Below are 23,528 nucleotides of genomic sequence, written 5' to 3'. Positions count from 1 at the left end.
GTGAAGTATGTGACAAAGTGTGCAAAAGTAAAGGTGGATTAAAACTTCATTAAGAAGCACAATAATAATGAGTTTGAGGCTAAAAAGAAAGATGAACAAAAGGAAGAACTAGTTGACGAAGAATTTATAACTAAACTTTTAAGAAAGACATTGGAAAATGTAGTAACTAGGACAATGTTTTCTCAGAAATTATTTTAAAAGAATTTCAAGCATATGAAGAGTATGTTTTTGACAGAGCTATCTCACAAAAAATAGTGCATCAACTTCACCAACATAAAATTAGCCATAACATATCATCATAAAAATTCTATTCTTCATACTATACAAATATTGTTACACATGCTATAAATCTATACTCCTGAAACATAAAAAAACAATGTTCTGTGGACGACATTTGTATACTTGTCACTAAATAGTTATTTAGAAATACATATTTATTTTTGATGTTAATAAACATAAGTTATGATATGTTTTTGCTACTTCCTTGTCTTTTAGAAATTACAGTTCTAGGGCAGAGATATTTTAAACAGGGCCTGTTCTGTCGACCTCAAAATTCTAAACAGACTGTCTCTGTTAAAGATTGACTTTGTAATGTATTTTACTTATTTTTTGTAGAGAAAAAGAGCGAAGCGAAAAAGTCAAAAGATCAAGAATCAATTGACGGATCATCACAAGTTCGTGAATACTTTACACGAACTCGTGTTCTCTGTGTGAAATATAAACGTAGTTCTTACATTGTATCGTGATATTTCAAATAATTTACAAAGAAGAAAGTTCGGGAATACTTTACACGAACTCGTGTTCTGTGTGTAAAATATAAACGTAGTTCTTACATTGTATCGCGATATTTCAAAAAATTTACGCAAAAGAAAGTTTGTGAATACTTTACACGAACTCGTGTTCTTTGCATGGAATATAAAAGTTATTTTTGCACTGACGTTGCAAAGATTTTAAACAAATATGGTATAAAATCTTCTTAACATGAACCGATAAACTCCAGAGAACTTTAAGAATTCTGAATTCATCATGAAGAAGTGCACAAAGTGAATTCATTTTTCCAGCAGCACTCAAGCCTATCTTCAACTTTTTCTAAAAATGCGAGTAATTCACAATGTCACCAAATATACATTCCACAGATATTCTCACTTTGCTCATGGCCTCATTTAACGGTCTTTGATTAGTACTATATTCGCATCCATATTATTTGTGGACGAATGAGGTATGCAAGATAACCATAAATGCACAATAACTGTTCATGAGGAGAATGTGAATGTTGTAAACTTTGAAGTAATCCGGAAGTATTCAAAAGAGCACAATCGCGTCTCCTACCTTCCGTAGGTCCATACAAACTCGCAATTTAACCGTTTAGTCCAACAACGCTTTAAAATTTAAAAGAATAGATCTGTTTATTGCCATTGTATATAGCTTGTTGACATCTTTTGGTTTGACATATTGGACGGATAGTTCCATCAAGAAATAATCCCCGGCAGAATTTTACTCATGACCAGCATCAGCATACTCTCTGAGCTTTATTAAAGCTAACCAATTTTGAGTGAGGTCGCGCAATTTGTACTTAAAATGCTGATAAATCAAATTTACACGAAGTTTGAAATCATACGTAGTTCTAGAACGGATCTCCCAAATCGATGGATCATGTCACCATACCCACATGGATAAGCGGTTTTATATATATCATACGGTTGTTTTGTTTTGTTTGAAGATGAGATTGTAACAGGTACTGGAGATGAGCAATAACTTATTTTGCTACTTCCCTCACGGAAAAGTCCGCAAAAGAGTAGAAAATGTATAGCAATGCCCACATGGACAGAGTTTTTGTTGATTACACAGTTTAACTCAGCAAGCGTTTTTGATTCAGAAAGCGTTGATCATCACGACATGTCCTGTGATCGAGGATAGAATTCCCGCAAACGGTCAAAGGTTCCGGCAAGCAAAAATAACGCGCAGATCAAAATAGAAGTCCGTAAATTCCTGTATTATAATAAGGGAAGCCCTAGGTGCAACGTAAAAGACGAGTGCGTATTGAAATTTGCGCAGGATCTATGCTGAGATTTGCGCAGGACTCCATTTACTATGATTAAAATTTACCACAGGCTTTTTGACAGCGTTGATCAAAACATCCGGTGAAAAGTGTTCATCTTATATTATACTCGTTTTGAAAAAGTATCTACTCTGTTCATGGGTCCACGCACAACCACGTTCCCAGGAGTTCTTGCCTTATTGAGATGTAGCCCGAGCGCTAGCGGATTTGACTTATCAGGCAACAAGGATGGGGACGAGGATGGTTCACGCAGCTCGTTGATTCTGACCTGTTGGGAGACTGAAACGAAAGAATGCTTTCTGGCACTACTTCTATTTTACTTAGACATTAATTTTATAATTATTCACAAGAATGTTTTATGAGTTTTGCGGCAACATGTTCATGGGGTTTCTTTTACCATCTAGGAGATGACGTCAATCTGGATTTCATCCCACAAAAAAAATTACCATATAATGGCGGCTTTTGACGAGTATCATGTAAACACAAGAAAATGTGTCTTTATATTTGCTTTATTATTTCGAATTTTACTTAATAAATGTTAATTTGCTGTTCTTCAGTATAATCAGAATAAGATGAACTTTTTTAAAATGGGAAGAAGTTTAAAAAAAAAGGGGAGAAGTACTGGAAATTAAAAACAGGTAAGCAAGTGTGAATGTTTAATATATTATACAATATTTATTAACAGTTCTTTTAAACATTAAATAATATTATTATAAATAAATAAAAATATTTTTTACAATATAAAAATATTTATATAAAAATATTTATATAAAAATATATATAATTTTTTTCTTATTAATATTATTTTAACCATTCTAAATAATTGTGTCAGTTCTTTCATTTTTTTCTCGACTGCTTGTGTATATTTTGGAAGAGCGAGACAAATAATTATTTTCAAAATACCCACTATACGTGGGTATTCTGTCGTCACGTGACCAGCCAGGGCCTTCAAAATATAAAGGCCTAACAAGACTTGGGGACGAGGTTGAGAAAGTATATCAGTTGACGTTTGTAATAAATAAGATTTACTCTACATTGCACCATGCGGCAAGTTTGAGACAGTTTATAAAAACACGTGACCTTTGACATGTGTCGCTTCCTGAATGAAATATAAACGAAACAAGGCTTGATAAAAATCGAACAGAAAAATGTTTCAGTACGTTTTACTACAAATAAATTTATTACAATATAAAATAAAACTAAAAAATGGACTCGTTCCTCATCTAAAAAATAAATAAATTTCATGAAAGAAAGTTAAAAATAGAAATAACAAAAGATAAATATATCCAATTGTATAAAGTATCGTCTCACCTCACAAACTGATTGTTGTTTTTCAAAACAAAATCATTTGAAATATTTACTTCGTCCTGTCCTAAAAGATAAATAGATGTGTTATTTTAAAGTATAGCTACTTAAGTATTAGAACAGCCATCGTCATGGCCATGTCTTCTAAATGAGAGACAATCTGTCAATGTGTTCATAAAATCCTTTTATAACGCGAAATTTGTACAATCGCTGTGCAAAAAACAAAATAATTTCGGATTACGAAAAAAGTTTAACATCGTGGCATTCTTATTTTTTGAATGTTTTAAATATCTTTTATTTTAAATATTTTAACATCTATAATATTCAATTCATGCTAACAATAATAACAATCAATTTCAGAAGATGTAAAATAAAAAACAGTCTGGGTACGAAATTGTATTTTTACTTCTTCTTTTTCTCTTATAAAATTTATTATTTTTAATTTCGTTATAATATATACTTATCTCTTCTCATTATTATTACATACATAAAAATTAATGCTGTCAGAATTATTAACAGCTATAATTATTCACTATTTTTTATTAAAAATACTTACTTCGTATTCTTTTATTTTTCGTCTTATTATTTCCCGGATTTGTTTATTTATCCATCCAACAACATCATAAGCTGTGTTTCCATATTCATCTTCGATCGTCACATCAATATTTTCATGACGCAACAAAACATCAACACATGAGATGTAACCCTTCCTTGCAGCAAGATATAATGGTGTGCGGTTGTTAACATTTCCACGGTTGATGTTTGTTACATCATGTCGACATAACATATCTAATATTGTGTGACGATCTTCTGATGCAGCAAAATGATAACTGTTTTGTTTCAATCTATCTTCCGCCCAAACATCACTCCCATATGAGATGAGTATTTCCACCATTGATGTATTGTTGGTGCAACATACTGTCCACAACAATGGTGTGAACTCATGATCATCTCTCATGTGAACGATGTTTGGATGAATGGATAGTAATTTTTGCAGTTTCTCGATATCGTTAGATTCAATAATTTCCACGATATCTAAAAATAAAATAATAAATGAATAAAAATTATAAATTTATAAATTAATGAAACATGATAACGAAAAACTTATGACATCGTTAAATACTTTTTTATATTGTAAAACATTTTATAATGTATTAAACAAAAAAAAGTAATTGTGAAAACACAGAAACAAAAAGTATAGTAATAATTTATTTTTATTCAAGTTAATATTAATATGTTGACGTCATCATGTATAGGATAATTTGCATCAGGAGAAAATTGTTTTACTTGTATGAACCACGGAAATGTTTCAGTTAAAGTCGAGACCCTAAAATTTTTCGCCTGTTAAAATAATTTCACATGACATTTTTAATAAAAATCTCGGAAGTAAATATAGCTATTCCTACAATTATTACGATAACATAATGCGTTTTTATAAACCAACCTAGTCTAGCACTTTCGTTCCCAGGGATTTTTTATCTATTTCTTATGCCGGAAAATAACAAAAAGATAAATCTGGGCTAGATCTGAAAACGAGGCTGGATAGTCTGCTTATTTCATGAATCTTCAATTAGCTTTTTAAAACAAAGGAAAAATTTTACCAAATATTAGTATTGTCTAATCTAGCACTCTTGTCCCTAGGGATTTTTTTGCAAGACAGAGCATAATCTCAAGCACGCAAAAAGAGTTTGTTAGTTTTTTCAGTTTAAATTCTAAAAAAAAATTAAAATTACACAGCTCTTAGTAAATACTCCGTTAATTGTGAACAGACTTCTCATGAATAAAAATAATGTATAATAAAAACTAGCTACTGCTTTTATCAAAATTAAATTTTCTCTCACCTCACACGACCTATCAACATTATTTGTTGAATGAAACATATTCGTTTTGGTTGAGTATGATATAGTGATAAAAATAGAACGACTGTACTCAATATATTCGATTTCGTCTGCACGAACCATTTAAAGATTGTTTCTCTGACACGCGATCGGTTTTTTATAAGAACAAATTCTAAAGAACACGAGACTTAGGTACACAGCTCTTAGTAAATACTCCATTAATTGTAAACGGGTTTCTCATGAATAAAAATAATGTATAATAAAAACTAGCTACTGCTTTTATCAAAATTAAATTTTCTCTCACCTCACACGACCTATCAACATTATTTGCTGAATGAAACATATTCGTTTTGGTTGAGTATGATATAGTGATAAAAATAGAACGACTGTACTCAATATATTCGATTTCGTCTGTACGAACATTTCAAAGATGTTTCTCTGACACGCGATCGGTTAAAAACTGTGCGGGTTTCTTTATAAGAACAAAAAAGAGCACGAGCCTTAGATATTGCAAAAATTCAAACTCAACAGCTTTAGGAAAAAGATATTGTTAAAACAAAAAACCAACCGAGTCTAAATTTTACGATGAAATGACTTTTGATTTGCTTATGATTGTTTTTTTCCCGCCGGATGGTTAGTATTAGCAATAATTTTTAAAAAATGTGGAAAACTTGAAAACGAGGTTATTCATTACTATATTGTAACTAACTTGAAAAACAGGCTTTCCCTCTGCAAATTTCTAATGTAATTTTTACAAAATCAAATCACATAGAAACGAGGCTGTAGTCGTTATAAGAGTTTTGCTGTTAATAGTACGCCATGCAAGTTACAGTGAGAAATCGCATCATATAACATTGACCAACTTTGTACAAAGTGATCAACTTCAGGAAAGCCACTTTGCATGGAACAGTAAAGTGGTACGAGGCATCTTGCTTGAAAAGTATTCAGCAAAATTTAAGTATGGCCGAGAGCCATGTGTTCAAAAACGAAAGGTAAATGTAAATAGTGTTTCCGAACTTGGTGCAAAATTCGGTATGGTAAGCCAGCTTTAGAGTATGTGTTGGAGTAAAATTGAATCTATGATGTATATTTACAAAATATGCGCTTTAAATATCAAAATCAACTGCCTAACACTAACTCAGACTCACACGCTACACTATAAATTTGGGGAGTTTGTTCGTTCTAGTCAGAACAAGGAAAGAAAAAATCAGTCTAAATTTTACGACGAAATGATTTGATTTGCTTATGATTGTTTGTTTTTTCTCACCGGGTGGTTACTATTAGCAATATTTTTCAAATGTGGGTAACTTGAAAACAAGGCTTTTCATTACTAACTTGAATAACAGGCTTTTCCCTCTGCAAAGTCCATATAACATAGAGACGAGGCTGTAGTCGTTATAAGAGTTTTACTGTAAATAGTGCGCCAAGCGACTTACAGGGAGGATTCGCATCATACAACATTGTCCAACTTTGCACAAAGTGATCAACTTTCAAATTATTATGCGAAATTTAAGTATGACCGAGAGCTAGCTACGGGTTCAAAAAGAAAAGGCAAAAGGGAATAGTTTTTTTAAACTTGGTGTGAAATTTGGTAAGTCAGCAAGCTTTAGTGTTGTATTGGAGTAAACTTGAAGCTTGAAGGTACATTTACAATATATACGCTTATATTCGTTACAGCCTGAAATGTTCCTTATTATAACATGTACCGGTAAAAGTAGTTTTTATTTTGTTATTCATTTCAAAGATTCATAAAAACATTTGCGATTGATTCTGCTAAAATTTCTTTTTGCCAAATGTATTTCTCTCGGGAGTAGAGAGAAAATTGGTGTTTTAGTCTTGCCGATGTTCTTATTTTGTTTTCTTTTCCTCAGCCTCATTGTTTGTATTGCTAAACGAGTTCGCCAACTAAATATATCTGAGCATGCAAAGTTTTGTTTGTTTTGATTTTGCTTTGAAAAATTCTCTTCCCCGAAAAGTAGAAATATTTTATAAAATATCTTTTAACCAATAAGAAAACTGTTTATTTAGAATTCAAAATAACTATCCGGTTTTTAATACCAGAAAAAGTGCTTACACTCAGAATGTTAAATTGGTCACATGTTTTTTTTGTTTCCCGTGAAAATCAAATAGATATTTCGCTGGTAATTAGCCGCCGAATTCGCTATTCCCAATTCGCTTCGTAAAAATATCCCTTTTGCAGGTAAATGTAGGTCTCAAAAGGACGTTCTCACTTTGCATACACTTGTTGAGCAGTTTATCTTTGCTTCTTTAACTATGCCCAGCAAAGTACGATATAGCCATAAATAATGCGTGGTTTGAATTTAAATTTAAGGGAATTGCTCTGACATTTGTTTGCGTCTAAACTTTCGTTTGAGAAAAACTGAATTAGATATCCGAGAAAAAACTTAGCTAACTAGGCTAAACTACACCAGAAATTATGCAGAAAATATGTATTACTTTTAAATTATTAATAATCTATGCTAAACAAATGATTTGAATAAATCGAGCAACCACGAGATAGTAATAAAATTAATGGCAATATTTGAACAAAATTTTTTCTATTGACAAAGTTTGAAAACTTTATTAATACCAAGTGAGAAGTTTTGTATCACTTTTATTGACACAACAGCAACATCAGCACACTACATTTTAGCGGAAGTACTTTTGCCTTTGATGTTTTGTCACTCCAAAGCCTCCTTTTAGGATATATATTACCAATGTGCAGAGTAGCTTTATTTTTACTTGATAACACTTAGTTTCTCTTAATTAATGTCATATGACCGAGAAAGAAAACATTGTCGAAATTTTACAAAAGGAAAACAAAAACGTCTAATAACCTCTTACGTTTTTAGTAAAGATCTGTTTTAAAAGCAACACCAGATGGAAAAAAAATTCTTAAAAGGTTCTAGGACTAAATTCGTTTCAGACAATAGTGTCATTAAATTGACTTTGCGTGTCCCATGGTATAAGTACAGTAAATGTAACTTTAAAATAAATTAAATGTTTAACAAATAATTAGAATAATTTGTTTGTTGTAATATGGGTAACGAAGAAAGCAAATATTTAACTATTCCGCATTCTTTTTGTAACAGGTAAATAATAACATGAACAACAAAATTTTTTAATAAATGTTAATTTTTTTAAATCACACAATTAATCAACACTTATTTCTGTCTATTTTGTCACGCTAATTTTTTTTATGCCTATTTTGTGACAAAGAGTGTTGTGGTGATTTTCTAGCTTAAAATTATGCTGATAAAACGATAACTATTTCTCTTACCTTCAAATTGGACACCCATGACGTTTGGACGTCTAAAAAAATTGAGCACATGTTAATATTCCTGAAGCCTGACATACTTTTTAACACATGGCTATAAAATGTTTTTAATAGAAGTTGAATATAATCTTACTCGTGACGATAAGACACAATGCTGTCATCAGATATACCAAGATGATTTTTAGCAACAACACAAAACTTGCACGTTTCACCAATTTCCATGTCATCAACGATGTATTGATTGCAAGAAATGTCAGTTGCTAAGTTATTCCAGGTTAAACTTTTACTTTCTTGTCTACTAACGGTGTATTTATTAGCGTGCTGTTGCCATCTCAATATACATGATGTACTTGACAAATATGAGCAAATTATATTGCTCACTTTTCCAGGAGGATAAAGGCTAAAATTATTAATATTGCATTTATATCATATTTTTTAACACATGGCTATAAAATGTTTTTAATAGAAGTTGAATATAATCTTACTCGTGACGATAAGACACAATGCTGTCATCAGATATACCAAGATGATTTTTAGCAACAACACAAAACTTGCACGTTTCACCAATTTCCATGTCATCAACGATGTATTGATTGCAAGAAATGTCAGTTGCTAAGTTATTCCAGGTTAAACTTTTACTTTCTTGTCTACTAACGGTGTATTTATTAGCGTGCTGTTGCCATCTCAATATACATGATGTACTTGACAAATATGAGCAAATTATATTGCTCACTTTTCCAGGAGGATAAAGGCTAAAATTATTAATATTGCATTTATATCATATTTTTTAACAAAACTAATGACTTTTACTTAATAAAATAAATTAAAAGATGATCAAAATTTTGTCTAATAATTTTTTTTATTTTCATGCTTAGCAGCAGGTTAACATTTTTAACATCAGAAAACTCTTACAATGTTTTTATTAAGTACAGAATAGGCCCTGAAACATATGTCGTGATTTTTTTGCCTCTCTAGAACAAATTTCACGAAAGAAAGGAGAGAGGATTGTAAAATGATCACACTTTAGTCATTTCGTGGGAGCTTTTTATTTTAATATAACACAACCATTACCATCCAATTCTTTAATATGAATCACTAAATTTAAAATCTTTTAGGAACTATTCAGAAGAGAATTTGTTCTCTATTGTTTAAAAATTTTACTTACTTTTTCCTAACGATCTCGTGCGCATTTAGGCGTTCATCCGTTGCCTGACAACCAACATGTTCCAAATCTTTTATCATTTCTTTGAATTTCCAATATTGTGGTTTTATGTTAAAAACTATTTTATTGTTACTTTTCATAGACTTTGTGAACGGTATTTCCGTATCTTTATCGTTTGAGACTTCTACATTGTATTCAACCAAATGTTCAGCTAACAGTTTACTTATGATATGACCAGTTGATGATTTTACTGTATCTGATTGGTAAACGTTGGACGTTGAAACAAGGACCAGATTTTGTGTTGCTCTGGACATTGCTTCTAACGTCAAATGTTTTAACTTGCAATCATTTCTTTCAATTATACAGATGCATTCGGCTGCTTCAACTCCACGACTTCCCTCAATAGTAGTGAGCAGGTTATAAGTTTGACTCTGTAAGGGATTTTTAACTGTGATATCATCAGAATTTAAAACTTTCCAGTCAGTGTACTTGTCGTAGCGAAGAAAATCAATTTTTAACAGTTTCAGTAATCTGTAAAAAATATCCTTTTGAGGAAATGTGTTATATATGAACAAACGTTTAGTGGCATGATGTAAACATACATCTTGTAAAACAAGTGCTAACATTGGTATAAACTCTTTGTCTGTTGTTGGAGTTTTTGCCGGATGTATCAATAACGGTTTTGTTCCTTCAATATTATGACCGATTGAATCAGCTGTATTAAATTTCAATGAAGTGTCAATTCTAACATTACCCGAAAGATCCCCATCTGGTATGGAAGCTGCAACGACATCAATATCAACCGGTGTTTCAAAACTTTCTTCTTCTCCTTTTATTATCGGCGTGACATTGCTACTGGTAGTTTGTCCTTGTTGTTGCGGTGGTGGTGGTGGTTGCTGCTGCCGCTGCTGCTGTTGTTGTTGTTGTCGCCGTTGTGGCTCTTGCTGCTGTTGTGGTTGTTTTTTCCAAATTTTGGAAAAGAAATTCAGTATTTTTTCGATATTTTTTTTGGTGGACATTCCTTCTTTTGATTGCTGATCGGGAAGCTTCATTGTTACCTTGTCTTGTTCTACTTCATTTTCAAAAGCCTTTAAAAACTGAAAGATTATCCGGGTTGTTCTCATTGCTCTGTTCAGTTTTAAAACTTTCATTCCTGTTTCTTCATACTTGTACTTGTCATGTATTGTGACTCTTTGGTGTGAAATTAATGTTCTATGTTTCTCAATGGATTGTGGGAAAAAAATGATGAAAGAGTTATTTAATTTGTCTTTAGTTTCCAGATAGTGTTTAAGCAAAGATGATTCTTCCTTGTTAAATAACTCTCCATTTAATTCATCAATTATTAGATGCAGGTTTTGGTCAACATGTTTCTTAACCAATGACTCTAATAACTGGTATGGTGTTGGCACTTCATTCATTTTCAAATCCTTAGCTAACTGGACATTATCCTTTACAACAACTTCGACAGCGGCTTTGTAATTAAATCTTTTAGTATGATTGACAATATCCCGTTTAAGCAATGTGTTGCCGTCCCAAATAACGTAGTATATGACCGATCTATTCTTAGAGCGCTCGTAAGCTATTTCCAAATGTGCTAAAGCTAGCACTGTCTTACCACTGCCTAGAGGACCGATTATAATTTTTTTTAAAGAGTTGTTGTATAAATGACGGAGTTGCTGTGGAGAAAGTATTAACGAGCTTATTTGTTCGTGGACGTTTTTACTGAGTGAAGGAACAGAATAGAGTGCTTTTCTTGTAGCCATAAAACACATGACTTTACCAACTATGTTGATATACCGTTCCTTGTTGTCCTGAACATTATTTTGTACTTGTGAGCTTTGCAAAATATTTGAAAAGAACTTCGTCATATTTCTATCCTCAGCCAAAGTTTTTTTGGAGAGTAAGTTGCAATCTACACAAAGGTGGATATTTTCGATATCTTCGAAATGTGGTGCAGCTACAACATTAACCATTGTCAGGTGACCATTTTTAAGATGTTTTTTAGTGATGATAGATAGCTCCTTCAAGTCTTCTTCGCCCGCTTTGACTTCATCTTGTATTCTTACTGCGTCGGTTGTTTCTGTGTATCTAATGTTGATGATATAATTTGGCAACACAAGTAGAATTCTTTTGTTATCAGTAATTGTGCTTTCCAAACTCAAAGAAAATTCTTTATCCAGTTTTAGAAATCGAATATGTTCCTTTGTGTTATAATGAGTAAATATTGTAAACAAACGAGGTTGTAATTCGATTATAACATCCTTTATCTTTTGTGCGAATAAGGAATGTGTGACTTTTGGCATTGGGGGTGGAATTTGGAGTGGTTCTTCCATGCATTTACCATTGACGGTGAAATAACGCTGGATGTAATCTCTTTCAAATGCTTCGTACTCCTTAGGTTCCATTGTTTGCAGGCTACCACCACATATAAATTCAATATTTGTTTCTTCTCTTTCTGCTCCTACAATGCATTTTATCTGTTCAGATATTCTTCCACTGTTGTGGGTTCTAACATCAAAATAGCTGGTTGTACACATATGTGCTCGGACCAGTGCAATATCTAATTAAAAAAATTATTTTACTTTGCAACATTTCTACTCAAACAATTTTAATCTAAAGTGCTGTACAAAACAACGCGCTAGAGACGTAAAAGTTTTTTGTGTAGAATACTAAACGTTATTATTCAAGAAACTTTGCAATAATTTTTATATATTTTTGCGTTCGCATAGCCAAAGTAAAACTTTTGTCGAGGTAAATGGCTTGCATCGTTGAAATGATTGCTATTCTAACAAAATCTTGACAATGTTTTCTTTATGGTTCGAATAATATTTTAAATAAACCCTTAAGATTAAATTTGTTCTACTTGTAAATATAGCTTTCCCAACTTATTTTACTTGTGCTCTGCCCCCATGCACAGCTACATTAGTAAGTAATGTATTTTTTTGTTCTGTTTTGTTTTTATTGTTCCAACTCCTTATTCATTTTTTCCGTACTAGATAGAATACATTATCTAAATTTACTCACCTTCAATTGAAATCAAATGAGTTTTACTTTCACTGTCAACTAACTTAACTGATAACCCATTAATCGATTTGGCAATGTGATTGTAAATAATCAGGATTAGTGTCCCTTCTTCTTCTTCCACAATGTAATCGTTGTCGACATGAAGTTCTTTTGATTCTATCACAAAATTTTCAGTAATGATGACTTGTACACTTTTCATAGACCAGTGGGAGCAGCCATCTTCAAATTGTATTAGAAAATCTCCTCGGAAATTTTTTAATAGTATATAACTAAAATAAACATTAAAATATAAATTAGAATAATAAGTAACTGTATGAAATATTGTCCTAAAAAACGATAAAATCTTATTTTCTGAAAGAAAGGTATCTTCTTTCTAGGCCGTTTTAAGTCAATAGTGTTTAAGTGACAAGTTTTTGAACGACGCGATGACAACAAAGGACTTTACTGTTCCCATTCCGTCTTTCAATCATAATCGTTTTGAATGTTCCTAACTCCGTTTTGGGTTTTTTTTACATCAACTTGAATATAAATAGTCCATTCTTAAAGTTATATAGATTTTACTTAATGTTGTCTTTGTTTTTATTTACTTTACATTTTTGTATTTCAATCAGTGCTGTCATAATTTCAATCTGATGTACTCTTATTGCTGATGACTCTCCAATGCATTGAAATCATTACAGAAAAGTGATTTAGTTACACCAAGATAAAGTGGAATTTAATTGAATGGTAACTTATTTACTTTACCATATTTGCCTTTTATGTTAAGTTGACAGAATCAATTTAATGATAGAACAATATAGAAAAAGAATTACACACCTGGGTTGTTCTTTTATAGTTTCTTCCAACTGAGAACTCTTCTGATCACATGATGATGAAGAAATAGTTTGCTTTACTATTTCCACTTCGGCTGCTAATCGATTATAATTCTCTTTATTCTCTTTAATACCACCTTTGTTTTGCAGAATATTGTCTTTATTTGCTTTAATGTCATCTTGATTTTGTTTAATACCATCTTCGTTTTGCTGAATACTGTCTTTATTTGCTTTGATGTCATCTTGATTTTGTTTCATACCATCTTCGTTTTGCTGAATACTGTCTTTATTTGCTTTGATGTCACCTTGATTTTGTTTAATACCATCTTCGTTTTGCTGAATACTATCTTTATTTGCTTTGATGTCACCTTGATTTTGTTTAATACCATCTTCGTTTTGCTGAATACTGTCTTTATTTGCTTTGATGTCATCTTGATTTTGTTTTATATTGTCTTGGTTTTTGTTAACATTGAAATTTAAAATTTCAGTAACTGCTTTCATAATTTCAATCTTAAATAAGTCCAAGTCTTTTAAACAACCAGACTTCAAATCTCTAATTTTCGTTATGTCATATCCGAGTCTTCTTAATATACCTTCTATGGCGTTCCACAACCGATTATATTGTGCTGAAGTCATTGCTCTTCCATGCATAACAATATTCCGCTCATTTCTGATTCGAATGATGTCAGCACCGACACTGAAATCATTTGGTTGCGGTGTTCTGGTCCTCCATCCACCAATTGGTGCTTGTATACCGTGACAACAATTAATTAGAACGTCACATAAAATAGTGATGTCAAACAATCCCGAATCTGTTTCCTTATCTTGTGGAAAAACGATTTCCAGCTGATCTCTTTTCAAATGGTTTAAACGTTTCTTATATTGTTTTAATGACAGATATAATTGTTTCTTATCCCTTGGCATGTTGCCACGGGCAGGATCATGTAAAATTTCACGTAAGTAGTCACAACATTCATTGAGAAGCGTGACCAATTTAATTTGATATTCATTGTTTGCGATCAATGCGTGGTGAGAAGATCCTGTTGGAGGTACTGCCATTGCCATGACTATAATATCTATAAGATAATTTCAATTTCAATTCAAGAAATATCAATACAAGTTTTTCATACTGTTTATCAACAAAATTACTAGAAGTTCATGGAAATTCGCCTATCGCAACAAAGTCGATAGAGATACATTGCATTTGTTATTTTGTGTCCTGTAGCAACATTAGATCAATTAATTAAAAGAACAACAACACACCCGCGTTGACGTTCTTTCTTCAAAAATGCTCTTAACAGAACGTTTCTTCTGTTTCTAAATATAATGTTTATTAGTGCGTTTGTTCGTTGTTTCTACGAAGCAAATTATAGTTTTAATACTACTAAATTAATTATTCAGCATACAGGTTGTAGTATACCGATAAACAATTTGTAAAATGGCTATTTTTAATTTTACCGTATTGCTTTATTTGTTTTTCATCACAACTTTTTAAAACTGATGTGAGATCACATTTTTTTACTTTCTCTTACAATAATATTAGAGAAAGGGAGACTATAAACGAATTCTTTACAACTTAAGACTTCACAGTGTCCCAATTTGTTTTTAAGATATAATTTTGCGGGTTAAAGTTTTGTATAACTGATTTTTGATTGGTTTGAAAAAACAAAAGATAAGATTGGAATTTGAAGTCCGTTTTCGAATTTTGTTCCACTCTACCCCTCTTTACTTCTTCAGTCTGAATGGAAATACTCCAGATTGTGCTTTAACACCCATGTGTTACTACAGTCTATTTACGCAACGTTATCAGTAAGGAAAACAGCCTAAGACTTTTAAAAATATACATAAACTTAAATTCCGACAAAGTGCGAGTATAATAAGACATTTGGCTGTTTGGCAGGCCAGTCAAATGATCATGTAATCATTCAGTTGAGTCAAGAGATATATCAAACCTTATTGATCTCAGCACAGCATTCGCTACAGTTAGTCATGAAATTCTATTATTATGGCATCATAAATACATGATTAATATATTTGGTGTTATATTGATTCACCTGTGGTTCTTGGATTTTTCCACGGAATGCCAACAAGTGTAATTAACAACAGACATATTCTGCATGCATGTCGCAAAAAACATATCGTGTTACGGGCACACAAAGTAACGTGTAACTTAAAGACGAGACACCTCGTGTGTTTTTTATGGGTTAACGACTAGTCTATATTAGGATACTCACTGTGTCAAATGGTAGCTGCAAATGGTGACGGGAATATTTTTGTGGATATTCCTGGCAGATGAATTCTTGTGAATTTTTTCACGGGATAACGACTAGTTTGTAGTAATAAGCACACTTCGAGAGAACTAATTTACTTATTTAATCCTTTATCATAATATGGTGACAGTGTATAAGAAGAATGGGTTGTTTTCATTTAATTTTGAAGCCGCTAAAACCGTTATGTATAATTTGTTAACTTTATCGACGTTACGTCAAGACGTTAAAGCCTTTTAGACTGCCGTCAATCCGTTATAAAATTAGCGAAGCCATTGCATTGCACTTTTGAGTGTGAGACTAAAAAAGGGAAATCTTTTAGACGCAACTGGCATCAGCTGCTCCACCCTAGGTAACTGGGGATTACCTACATTCAAAACTTGATTAATTAACCAGCGCTGTTATCGACAAAAAGCAGACATCTCTGTTCACTTTCCCTTTTTTATCACGTCCAACACAAAATTTGATGAAAATTCAAAAGGTGTCTAATAAAAATTCGAAAAATAAATAAAACTACCATAATACTCTTTAAGAATTATTATACTGGTAGCATTTCATGTTCCGCAACACGACTTTTTTTCTCGTGCGCAAACAGACAGATAGAATACGGCTTTTATTAAAGAGATCAAAGAATGTTGACATAAATGTCTGTGGTCTGGTGAGTATTCTTCACAGATGACGCATGTGATCAAAATAAATCTCTGCAAGTAAACCATATATAAATATTTGTGTTAAAAAAAACTTATAGACAGTTAACCTGAAATAGCTGACTGGTAAATGATAAAAATGATCATAAAGCAAAATAAATTCAAAACTAGACTTATTTAAACCGAAGTTGCGCAAAATTTTTCAAAGAGGTTTTTACGCGTTATAAAGGTATTGTCTGGTAAAAAATTAAAACTTGATATTAGTTACATCTTGGTAGAAAAGTAAAGAAAAAAGTATTAAAATACAACCTTCCTATCGCTCTAAAATTACACAAAAATTTAGTGCGACAGGAGTTCTACGCTGCAAATGAGTTTCAGTGCGACAGCATGCCAATACAAATTATTATTTGTGCGAAATTTTCTTATGTGTACACACGCATTTCAAGATGGCAGACAGTTCAGAAAAAAGAAGAAGCTGTGGCCTTAATAGTAAAAAAAAAGAGACGAAGAAAATCGCCATTTTCTCGTGTTCGTCAAATTTATAGAGAAAGAGAATTGAAAGGAGTGCATAATCAACTGCTTTAAGAAGTGAAATTGCACAATGAGGTCAATAGTTGTCATCTAGGCCAAACTTGGTGATTTTGTTGTAGGGTCATTCTTGTTAACTAAATAATTTCAACCGCCGCCTCCAAATAAGAATCAATATCCTCCTCATCCTTTGGACCCGTTATATTTGATTTTGTGTCTAATTTAAATGCTTATCAAGCCAAGACAAAAAAGAGTATTCCTTTAAAATTTGACACACGATTCAACGTCAGCCAAACCTGATCCCGATGCAGATTTCCTTTTTAGGTTATTCCTTTCCTTGCTGTATCTTTTTTTAAGTTGTCTCATCTTTGAAAAGCTTAACTTTAAAACAGTTGAATTTAAAAACATTTTTTCCAATTAAGTAATAGAACAAGCTGAATACGCGCAAGGTTTAACAGCGCAAAAATATAGCGCATTGAACTGACGAAAAAGGATAAACTTTACCCTCTTCACATCCTAATTCATCCTCAACTTTCCTCCAAGCATTTGCCACTCGATCTTTTTTCTCGATACTCCTTTGCAACTTTTGTCGTATAGACATAATAAAATTTCGAAAAGCCTCTGCTAAATACTCATCTTCCCTTTAAGTTCCACCTATTTGTTTTTCCCATTTAATAAAACTTGTTTTACAACACTGCTCGCTTCATAACACATGTGAAACTATTTCTTATGCTCAACACGTGTAAGCATGTGCTGAAGTTACACTTCAATAGAATCTATTCAATTTCTTTAAAAGGGCATTCGGTATTTCGTTGAAGTTGCACTTTTGAGAGAAAACCCAGAGCGATAAATATCACAACTTTGTGATAATTGTCGCTCTATCGCACTGAAATTGAGTGATAGATAGATAGATAGATGTGCATATTTTACATGGCTAGCCTCACAAATATCGAGGGATATACCCTGTCTATTACTTCTAGGAGGGGCCATGGCTTAGATGGAGAGTCCTAGAGTATTTAATGCTCATTTTGAGCGACGCAGACCCAATTAGGGCCCGCGCTCTACTAGACAACTCCCGGCAACATCCAACGGCCCACACAGTGTGCCATCTTCCCAATTTCCCTCACATGGCTTGGGTTAACCCGGGGCTATGGTAACATTCACTCGCCCATGTTGAATCCCCGTCAAGAGGAATCGAACCCCGGTCTCCCGCACAGAGTACGAGAGCTATAACCACTAATCTACGGCGCCATAAACCACTAATCTACGGCGCCATGATAAGAGCAAAAAAAAGTGTCGCTCTGGAATTTCCACCAGAGCGAAAAAATATCAAAGGTTCAAAAAAGCCAGAGCGATAAGAGAACTTGCACTGATGGAAATCCAGCTTAAGTTTAAACTGAATTTGTTTACTTGACCATGCCATTTTCAATCCTCATCTTTCCTGAACTTCGAACGCGGAAAAGGACTGGGTAAAACATTAATATGCGCAATTTATGCAATAAAAAAGAAAAGAGAAATAAAGAAAAAACGTTAATGATATTCCCAACAGAATTTTTTTACGTTTATCAATTATGTTCACAAACAGAAATGTAAACATAATTGGATTTCAGTTTGAGCCAAAACGACTCAAAAACGAACAACAAATTCCCCTTTTATAATGACGATGAAGCAGACACACCAGGTCAGTGAGTGGTGCCTATGTGCAAGTGCGAAAGGATGCCTATAGCTGTTGACTGTTTGTGCTGTAACGAGGTGGACCCTATAAATTACTTCCAGCTACGCTACTTATATAATTTGACCTCACCTTTTTCTTTCGGTTGTATTATAAATGAGCGCCTGGGTATAAGGTTTCTATTGTGTTTTTGATAAGAAATTTATAACAGAGCACGAAGATTTCAATGCTGTTGTGATTTTAAAGAACACTTTGTGGACAGCGTTAGTCGCTCTTCACAATCAGGAAAGCCGTGGACTTAAAAAAAAGGACGAAGTTTCTAACAAATAAGTCGCTAGCACTCTTGCTTCGAATCTTTTTTGAAGATGATATTTTTAGATCTTATCGATATGCGGCATACCGCAAATTTTGTTGGTTTGTTCATAACCACTTGGGAAAAGGTGTTCGTCGGGTGATACCATCTTGTGTCGTGTCTAGCATACGTAGAGAATCTCCAAATCCGAATGGAAATACCTGAATTTGATTTTTCTCAGACTAATTAAGTTGACGACGAGAATATTTGATTGTAAATTAAAAACAACAGGCATGCCTTGGCACACGCGTAAATCACGTGCGATGGCAGCCCTCCAAATAATTTTTGGAGACTCGTCAGGCAAAATGCCCGCCACATTTCCAGTTTGTTCGGAGATGTCCTTAGCTTGTTTAGAACGTTCATCGGACAAAACGTCGATAGATTTCCGTCTTGGTCGAACACTTTTAGATCTCAGAATTATCGATTAGTCCTGGTCCTTTTTATCCATGAGCAAGCCTATTCATAGCCAACCTGACCATCCTAGCTAATTCACCGACTCCTGACTTAGTTAAAAGAACTACGTAGATATGAATCTCTTTTGCCTGACCCCTTCGTCGTTGGTAACCAGGTCTTACACAAGAAATCCAGTTATGCGGTTCTTAACTAATGCGGAGGTGAACGCCGACGGAGCACGGATGAATCAAGTCTACAAAACTGCACTTACAGGCGGAACAGACATTTTATCATGGATTTAATTGTATATAATTTCTTCATTTGACAAAACAATTGGAAACCATAGCAAGTCCGAATTTACTGGATTTTTTTCTTCATGCCCCAAGTGTTATTTAAACAATATAAATTGGCAAATGTCAAATGTTGCTACGGCTATTTTTTTAATCAAAAACAACACATCTACTTTGCTTGTTACAGACAGACTGGAACTAGCGTAGTAATATACTCATTTTTAAACCCGTGAAAGAAACCACGTGCAGAATTTTTTTTTAATTTGTTGTTTCTTATCCTAAAACGTTTGTTAATTCAATGAAAAAGATTTAAACAAAGTAGGCAACGTGAATATGTCCCAACATAAATTTGTGACAAAGTATTTACATTCATTGTAGTTACACAACCCGCCATTGAGATTAAGTTGGCAGACAATGAAATTCCTAGCAAGTGAAATGACTTTAATTTTGTCATGTGATTTGTTCTAGCCAATCAAAAAGGTATAGGGGGATGTTTTATATAGTCGCTTTTGTAGAAGAAATATTCTTACATACAAAAAATAACATGCAATCATATCTAATTACAGATAAGAGCGTTCTACATACACATAATTACAAACATATATTTTATGGAATATATGGGTTTATCCACGGGCTACCGAGTAATTTATATTATTAATACCCGTCTACATGTGTCTGTCACGCAAAATAGTACCGTAAGTAGCAAGACGCAAGCAAAGCGGTGTAAAAAGAGCAAAAAAAACCCGTGGATTTTTTAACGGGTCATGGACTAGCTTTAAATAGTCTCTTCCCCAAAGAGGTTTTCGGTAAATATAAAAATTGATGTCAGAAAGATACAAGATGCCCTGGGAACGAGGTTGCTTCTAGTCCGGAGGTTAGGAAGTAACTAGCTTAACTTACATAAAGACTGAATTGCACCATCATAATTTAATGTCTTTATTTATTTTAACTTCAAACTTTGACGTCAATAAATCAATACACGTCTATTTTTATTTAATTACTCTCATTCTCCTATCGCTATCACTTTCGTCTACTTCATATGATATGTCTAAAGTTCATATCGCTCTACTTACGTAAACAACAAAATCCATGATTTTAATTAAAATTATCTTCTTTTTACTTTCGTCTATCTGACCACGAAATTGTTTATATGTAATATGCACAAACACACTCCTCCCTATTATTATAAAATTATCGTTTTAGTACACCCCTATCTTTAATTTTTTGTGAGAAAACTACTGAAATTCCTTGAATAAACGCTCGCTACGTTAATTTAAATTCTTTCTCAATTTATTGTTTTGTCCTTCCAGTATTTTCTTTTAATAAACGCTCATCTAATAACGCCACCGCCTTTGTTTTAAAGGGCTGTTTCAATCTCGTCCCCAGCGCCTTTTGTCTGTTCAGTAAAAAAAAAAGAGAAAAAACCCTCTTTAAACATAGGAATGAAGGAAGGAAGAACATATGATAAATGCTCCACTAGCTTTTAATATGATGATAGAGATATAAAATTGTAAAATTTAATAAAATTTGCTTTTTTAGACCTTCATCCCCAGCTCTAAGTTAGACGCCCCTAAAGATACACACTGAGATATACGCCCGAGCATTTTTCAACGCTTTGTAGTATATGTATTGAATTCCTTTATATTAGTACTGAAAATATTATTACTAAAAACGTCGACGAAGGAGAGTTTTTGTTACAAAAGAGTAGTTTGGAATGCAAATATTTTCAAGTATTTATTTATTTAATTACACGCATCTTGTCATGAGAAGAACATGAGTCATCATTTTTTACTTTTTTACACTCTCTTGCCAAGTTCTATACTTCACCAAAGTTTTTGTCATCAACTATTTGAGGTTACATCATTAACATTTTCTAAATTTTATTTTGCAAAATATATTATTAGGTATTGCCGTCAACCTCGTTCCAAGCCCTCTAATTGCTGTCCCAGACTGTGGGAAGAAATATTGTCGGTTGAGTTCAACCTCGTCCCCAGGGCATCTTGTATCTTTGCTGAACCTGGGACGGCGATACAAGATGCCCTGGGGACGAGGCTGAGATGGGTTTGGTTATATTGAATAGCATTTGTTTTATAAGAAACATGTTGCTGAAGAAACATGTGATTCTTTGTATTAAAAGAAACATTTGCTACTTGATGGCTGTGATTAATTTTAAAATAAAAGGTTAGAAAAACCTGCGTCAGACTGACAAAAATGCAAGTGAACAAACTTAATGCAAGAAAGCAAAATAAAAAGACAAGAAAATAAGGAAACAAAAAAGTAAACATGAAAACAAACAGCATTATAAAATCGAAAGTATCACCACGATAATATTTAAAAAAGATGAAGAAGTGACTAAACTTACCTGTGTAACGTGATTTCTTGTAAATATATATATAACTATATTTTCCGTTCTGAAATTCTTTCAACGTTAAATGTTGTTCAACTAAAAAAACCAAAAATCATCTTTGAAGAACCAAGGAGACTAAATATCGATAATATCAGTCAATGGTATTTTAAACATAATTATCAAAAAAGATGGAGAACTGACTAAACTCACCCGTGAAACAGATTTGATATATAAATAATTGTATATAAATATATATTGATCTTTTTTAAAAATTGTGCTGCGTTAAAAGCTGTTGGACTTTCTTCGCTGAAATCTAAAAGTGTATGACAAACCAAGCCCAAACTATATTATGTTGTCTTATTGGTAATCGTCATGCAACATTGATTACATATATAATTATTCTTTTGTTCAACATAAAACAAATTATTTATATAGTCATGGTGTGATAAAAAAAGTATCTCTTTAATAATAGCCGTATTCCGTCTGTCTGTCTCTGCGCAACATGGCGGAGCAAGTAGTGAGACCCGCCGAAAATCCCCGCGCTCATTGTAATAAACCAATCACGAGGCTCCATTTTCGCTAATGACCAATCCAAGTGCTTCGCGGCCTCAACATGCCGACGGGAGGAAACATGCTACCCCTACGAAGGCTATTTTGGTTTGGAAGTGATGGTGTGAAGTTTGTAGGTTTCCTTTCAATCCTCCTTATTTCTTCTGAGTACTTTTAATCCTATAGGATTATTTAGTTTGTTTTCACATGTTAAGGTGAATATTTCATCACGTTTTCTAGCTACGTATAAATCTTAAACAAACTAATTTTAAGTTTTTGGCTAGCTACAAAACGTACATTTTGAGGCAGCTAGCTATAGCTATCTTTATTTATTCCTATTCTTTTAAAGTTTTTATTCAGTTTGGTATATTGTTCTTTATTTTTATGTTGAAGTTGGGTCTACCTATCTAGCTCCTTTTAGCTCTACCTCTGGCTAAAAAGTGAAAGTAGCTAAATGCAGTTATAGGCAGCTACCAATTTTATTACTGCTATATGAAAGCTTATGCTGAAAAATAAAATTGCTGAGTATATATTTTTTTAACTGAACTTGATAACGACAGGCGGTTTCCTGATTTTTTTTAAACTGAAGTCGCGATAAAGTTTTTTTAAAAATGGTGTTATGCCTATAGACGAATTTCCGTGTGACGTCACATAACCAGTTCCCAAGCCTCTGCGCAAATCGACAGGCAAAATGGCAGGCAAGATAGTAAACAAATAGGGTAATTGCTTATTAAACGATCGTTTTAAATCGCTTAAAAAGTAAACAAACCTTTCGATCGAAACTTGCACTACCATTATGAACTCCGTTACTAAGATTTTAATGATATTCTCCATCGCGGGCTTTTATTCTCGACCATTACTTCGGCTTTACAAGCCTACACACCAGGAGTACGCGAGTAAGCAAGTCCTGCATTGTGTTCGACTAAATAGCTGCGTTTAAACTGCGACGTTTTTATATCCTTGCCTTGGAAATTTTTGTGGGTAATTGATACAGCCCAAAATATGT

General features: G+C 33.0%; 1 protein-coding gene across 1 annotated transcript; it reads right to left on the bottom strand.

Moving 5' to 3' along the window:
- Positions 1-2,702: 2,702 nt before the first annotated feature.
- Positions 2,703-22,324, bottom strand: LOC130628731 (uncharacterized). Its single transcript, XM_057441723.1, has 11 exons — positions 22,184-22,324; positions 21,989-22,069; positions 13,482-14,553; positions 12,666-12,934; positions 9,645-12,201; positions 8,965-9,231; positions 8,613-8,879; positions 8,483-8,514; positions 3,921-4,399; positions 3,371-3,431; positions 2,703-3,282 (listed from the first exon to the last, which is right to left on the bottom strand). Exons 3-10 carry the CDS (start codon positions 14,540-14,542, stop codon positions 3,417-3,419), a joined length of 4,947 nt encoding a protein of 1,648 aa, XP_057297706.1. The 5' UTR covers positions 14,543-14,553; positions 21,989-22,069; positions 22,184-22,324; the 3' UTR covers positions 2,703-3,282; positions 3,371-3,416.
- Positions 22,325-23,528: the final 1,204 nt, after the last annotated feature.

The sequence above is a fragment of the Hydractinia symbiolongicarpus genome, chromosome 2 (genome assembly GCF_029227915.1).
Source record: "Hydractinia symbiolongicarpus strain clone_291-10 chromosome 2, HSymV2.1, whole genome shotgun sequence".
Taxonomy (NCBI): domain Eukaryota; kingdom Metazoa; phylum Cnidaria; class Hydrozoa; order Anthoathecata; family Hydractiniidae; genus Hydractinia; species Hydractinia symbiolongicarpus.
Note: the sequence above shows the minus strand (reverse complement) of the source record. Positions and strands in the feature narration are given on the sequence as shown.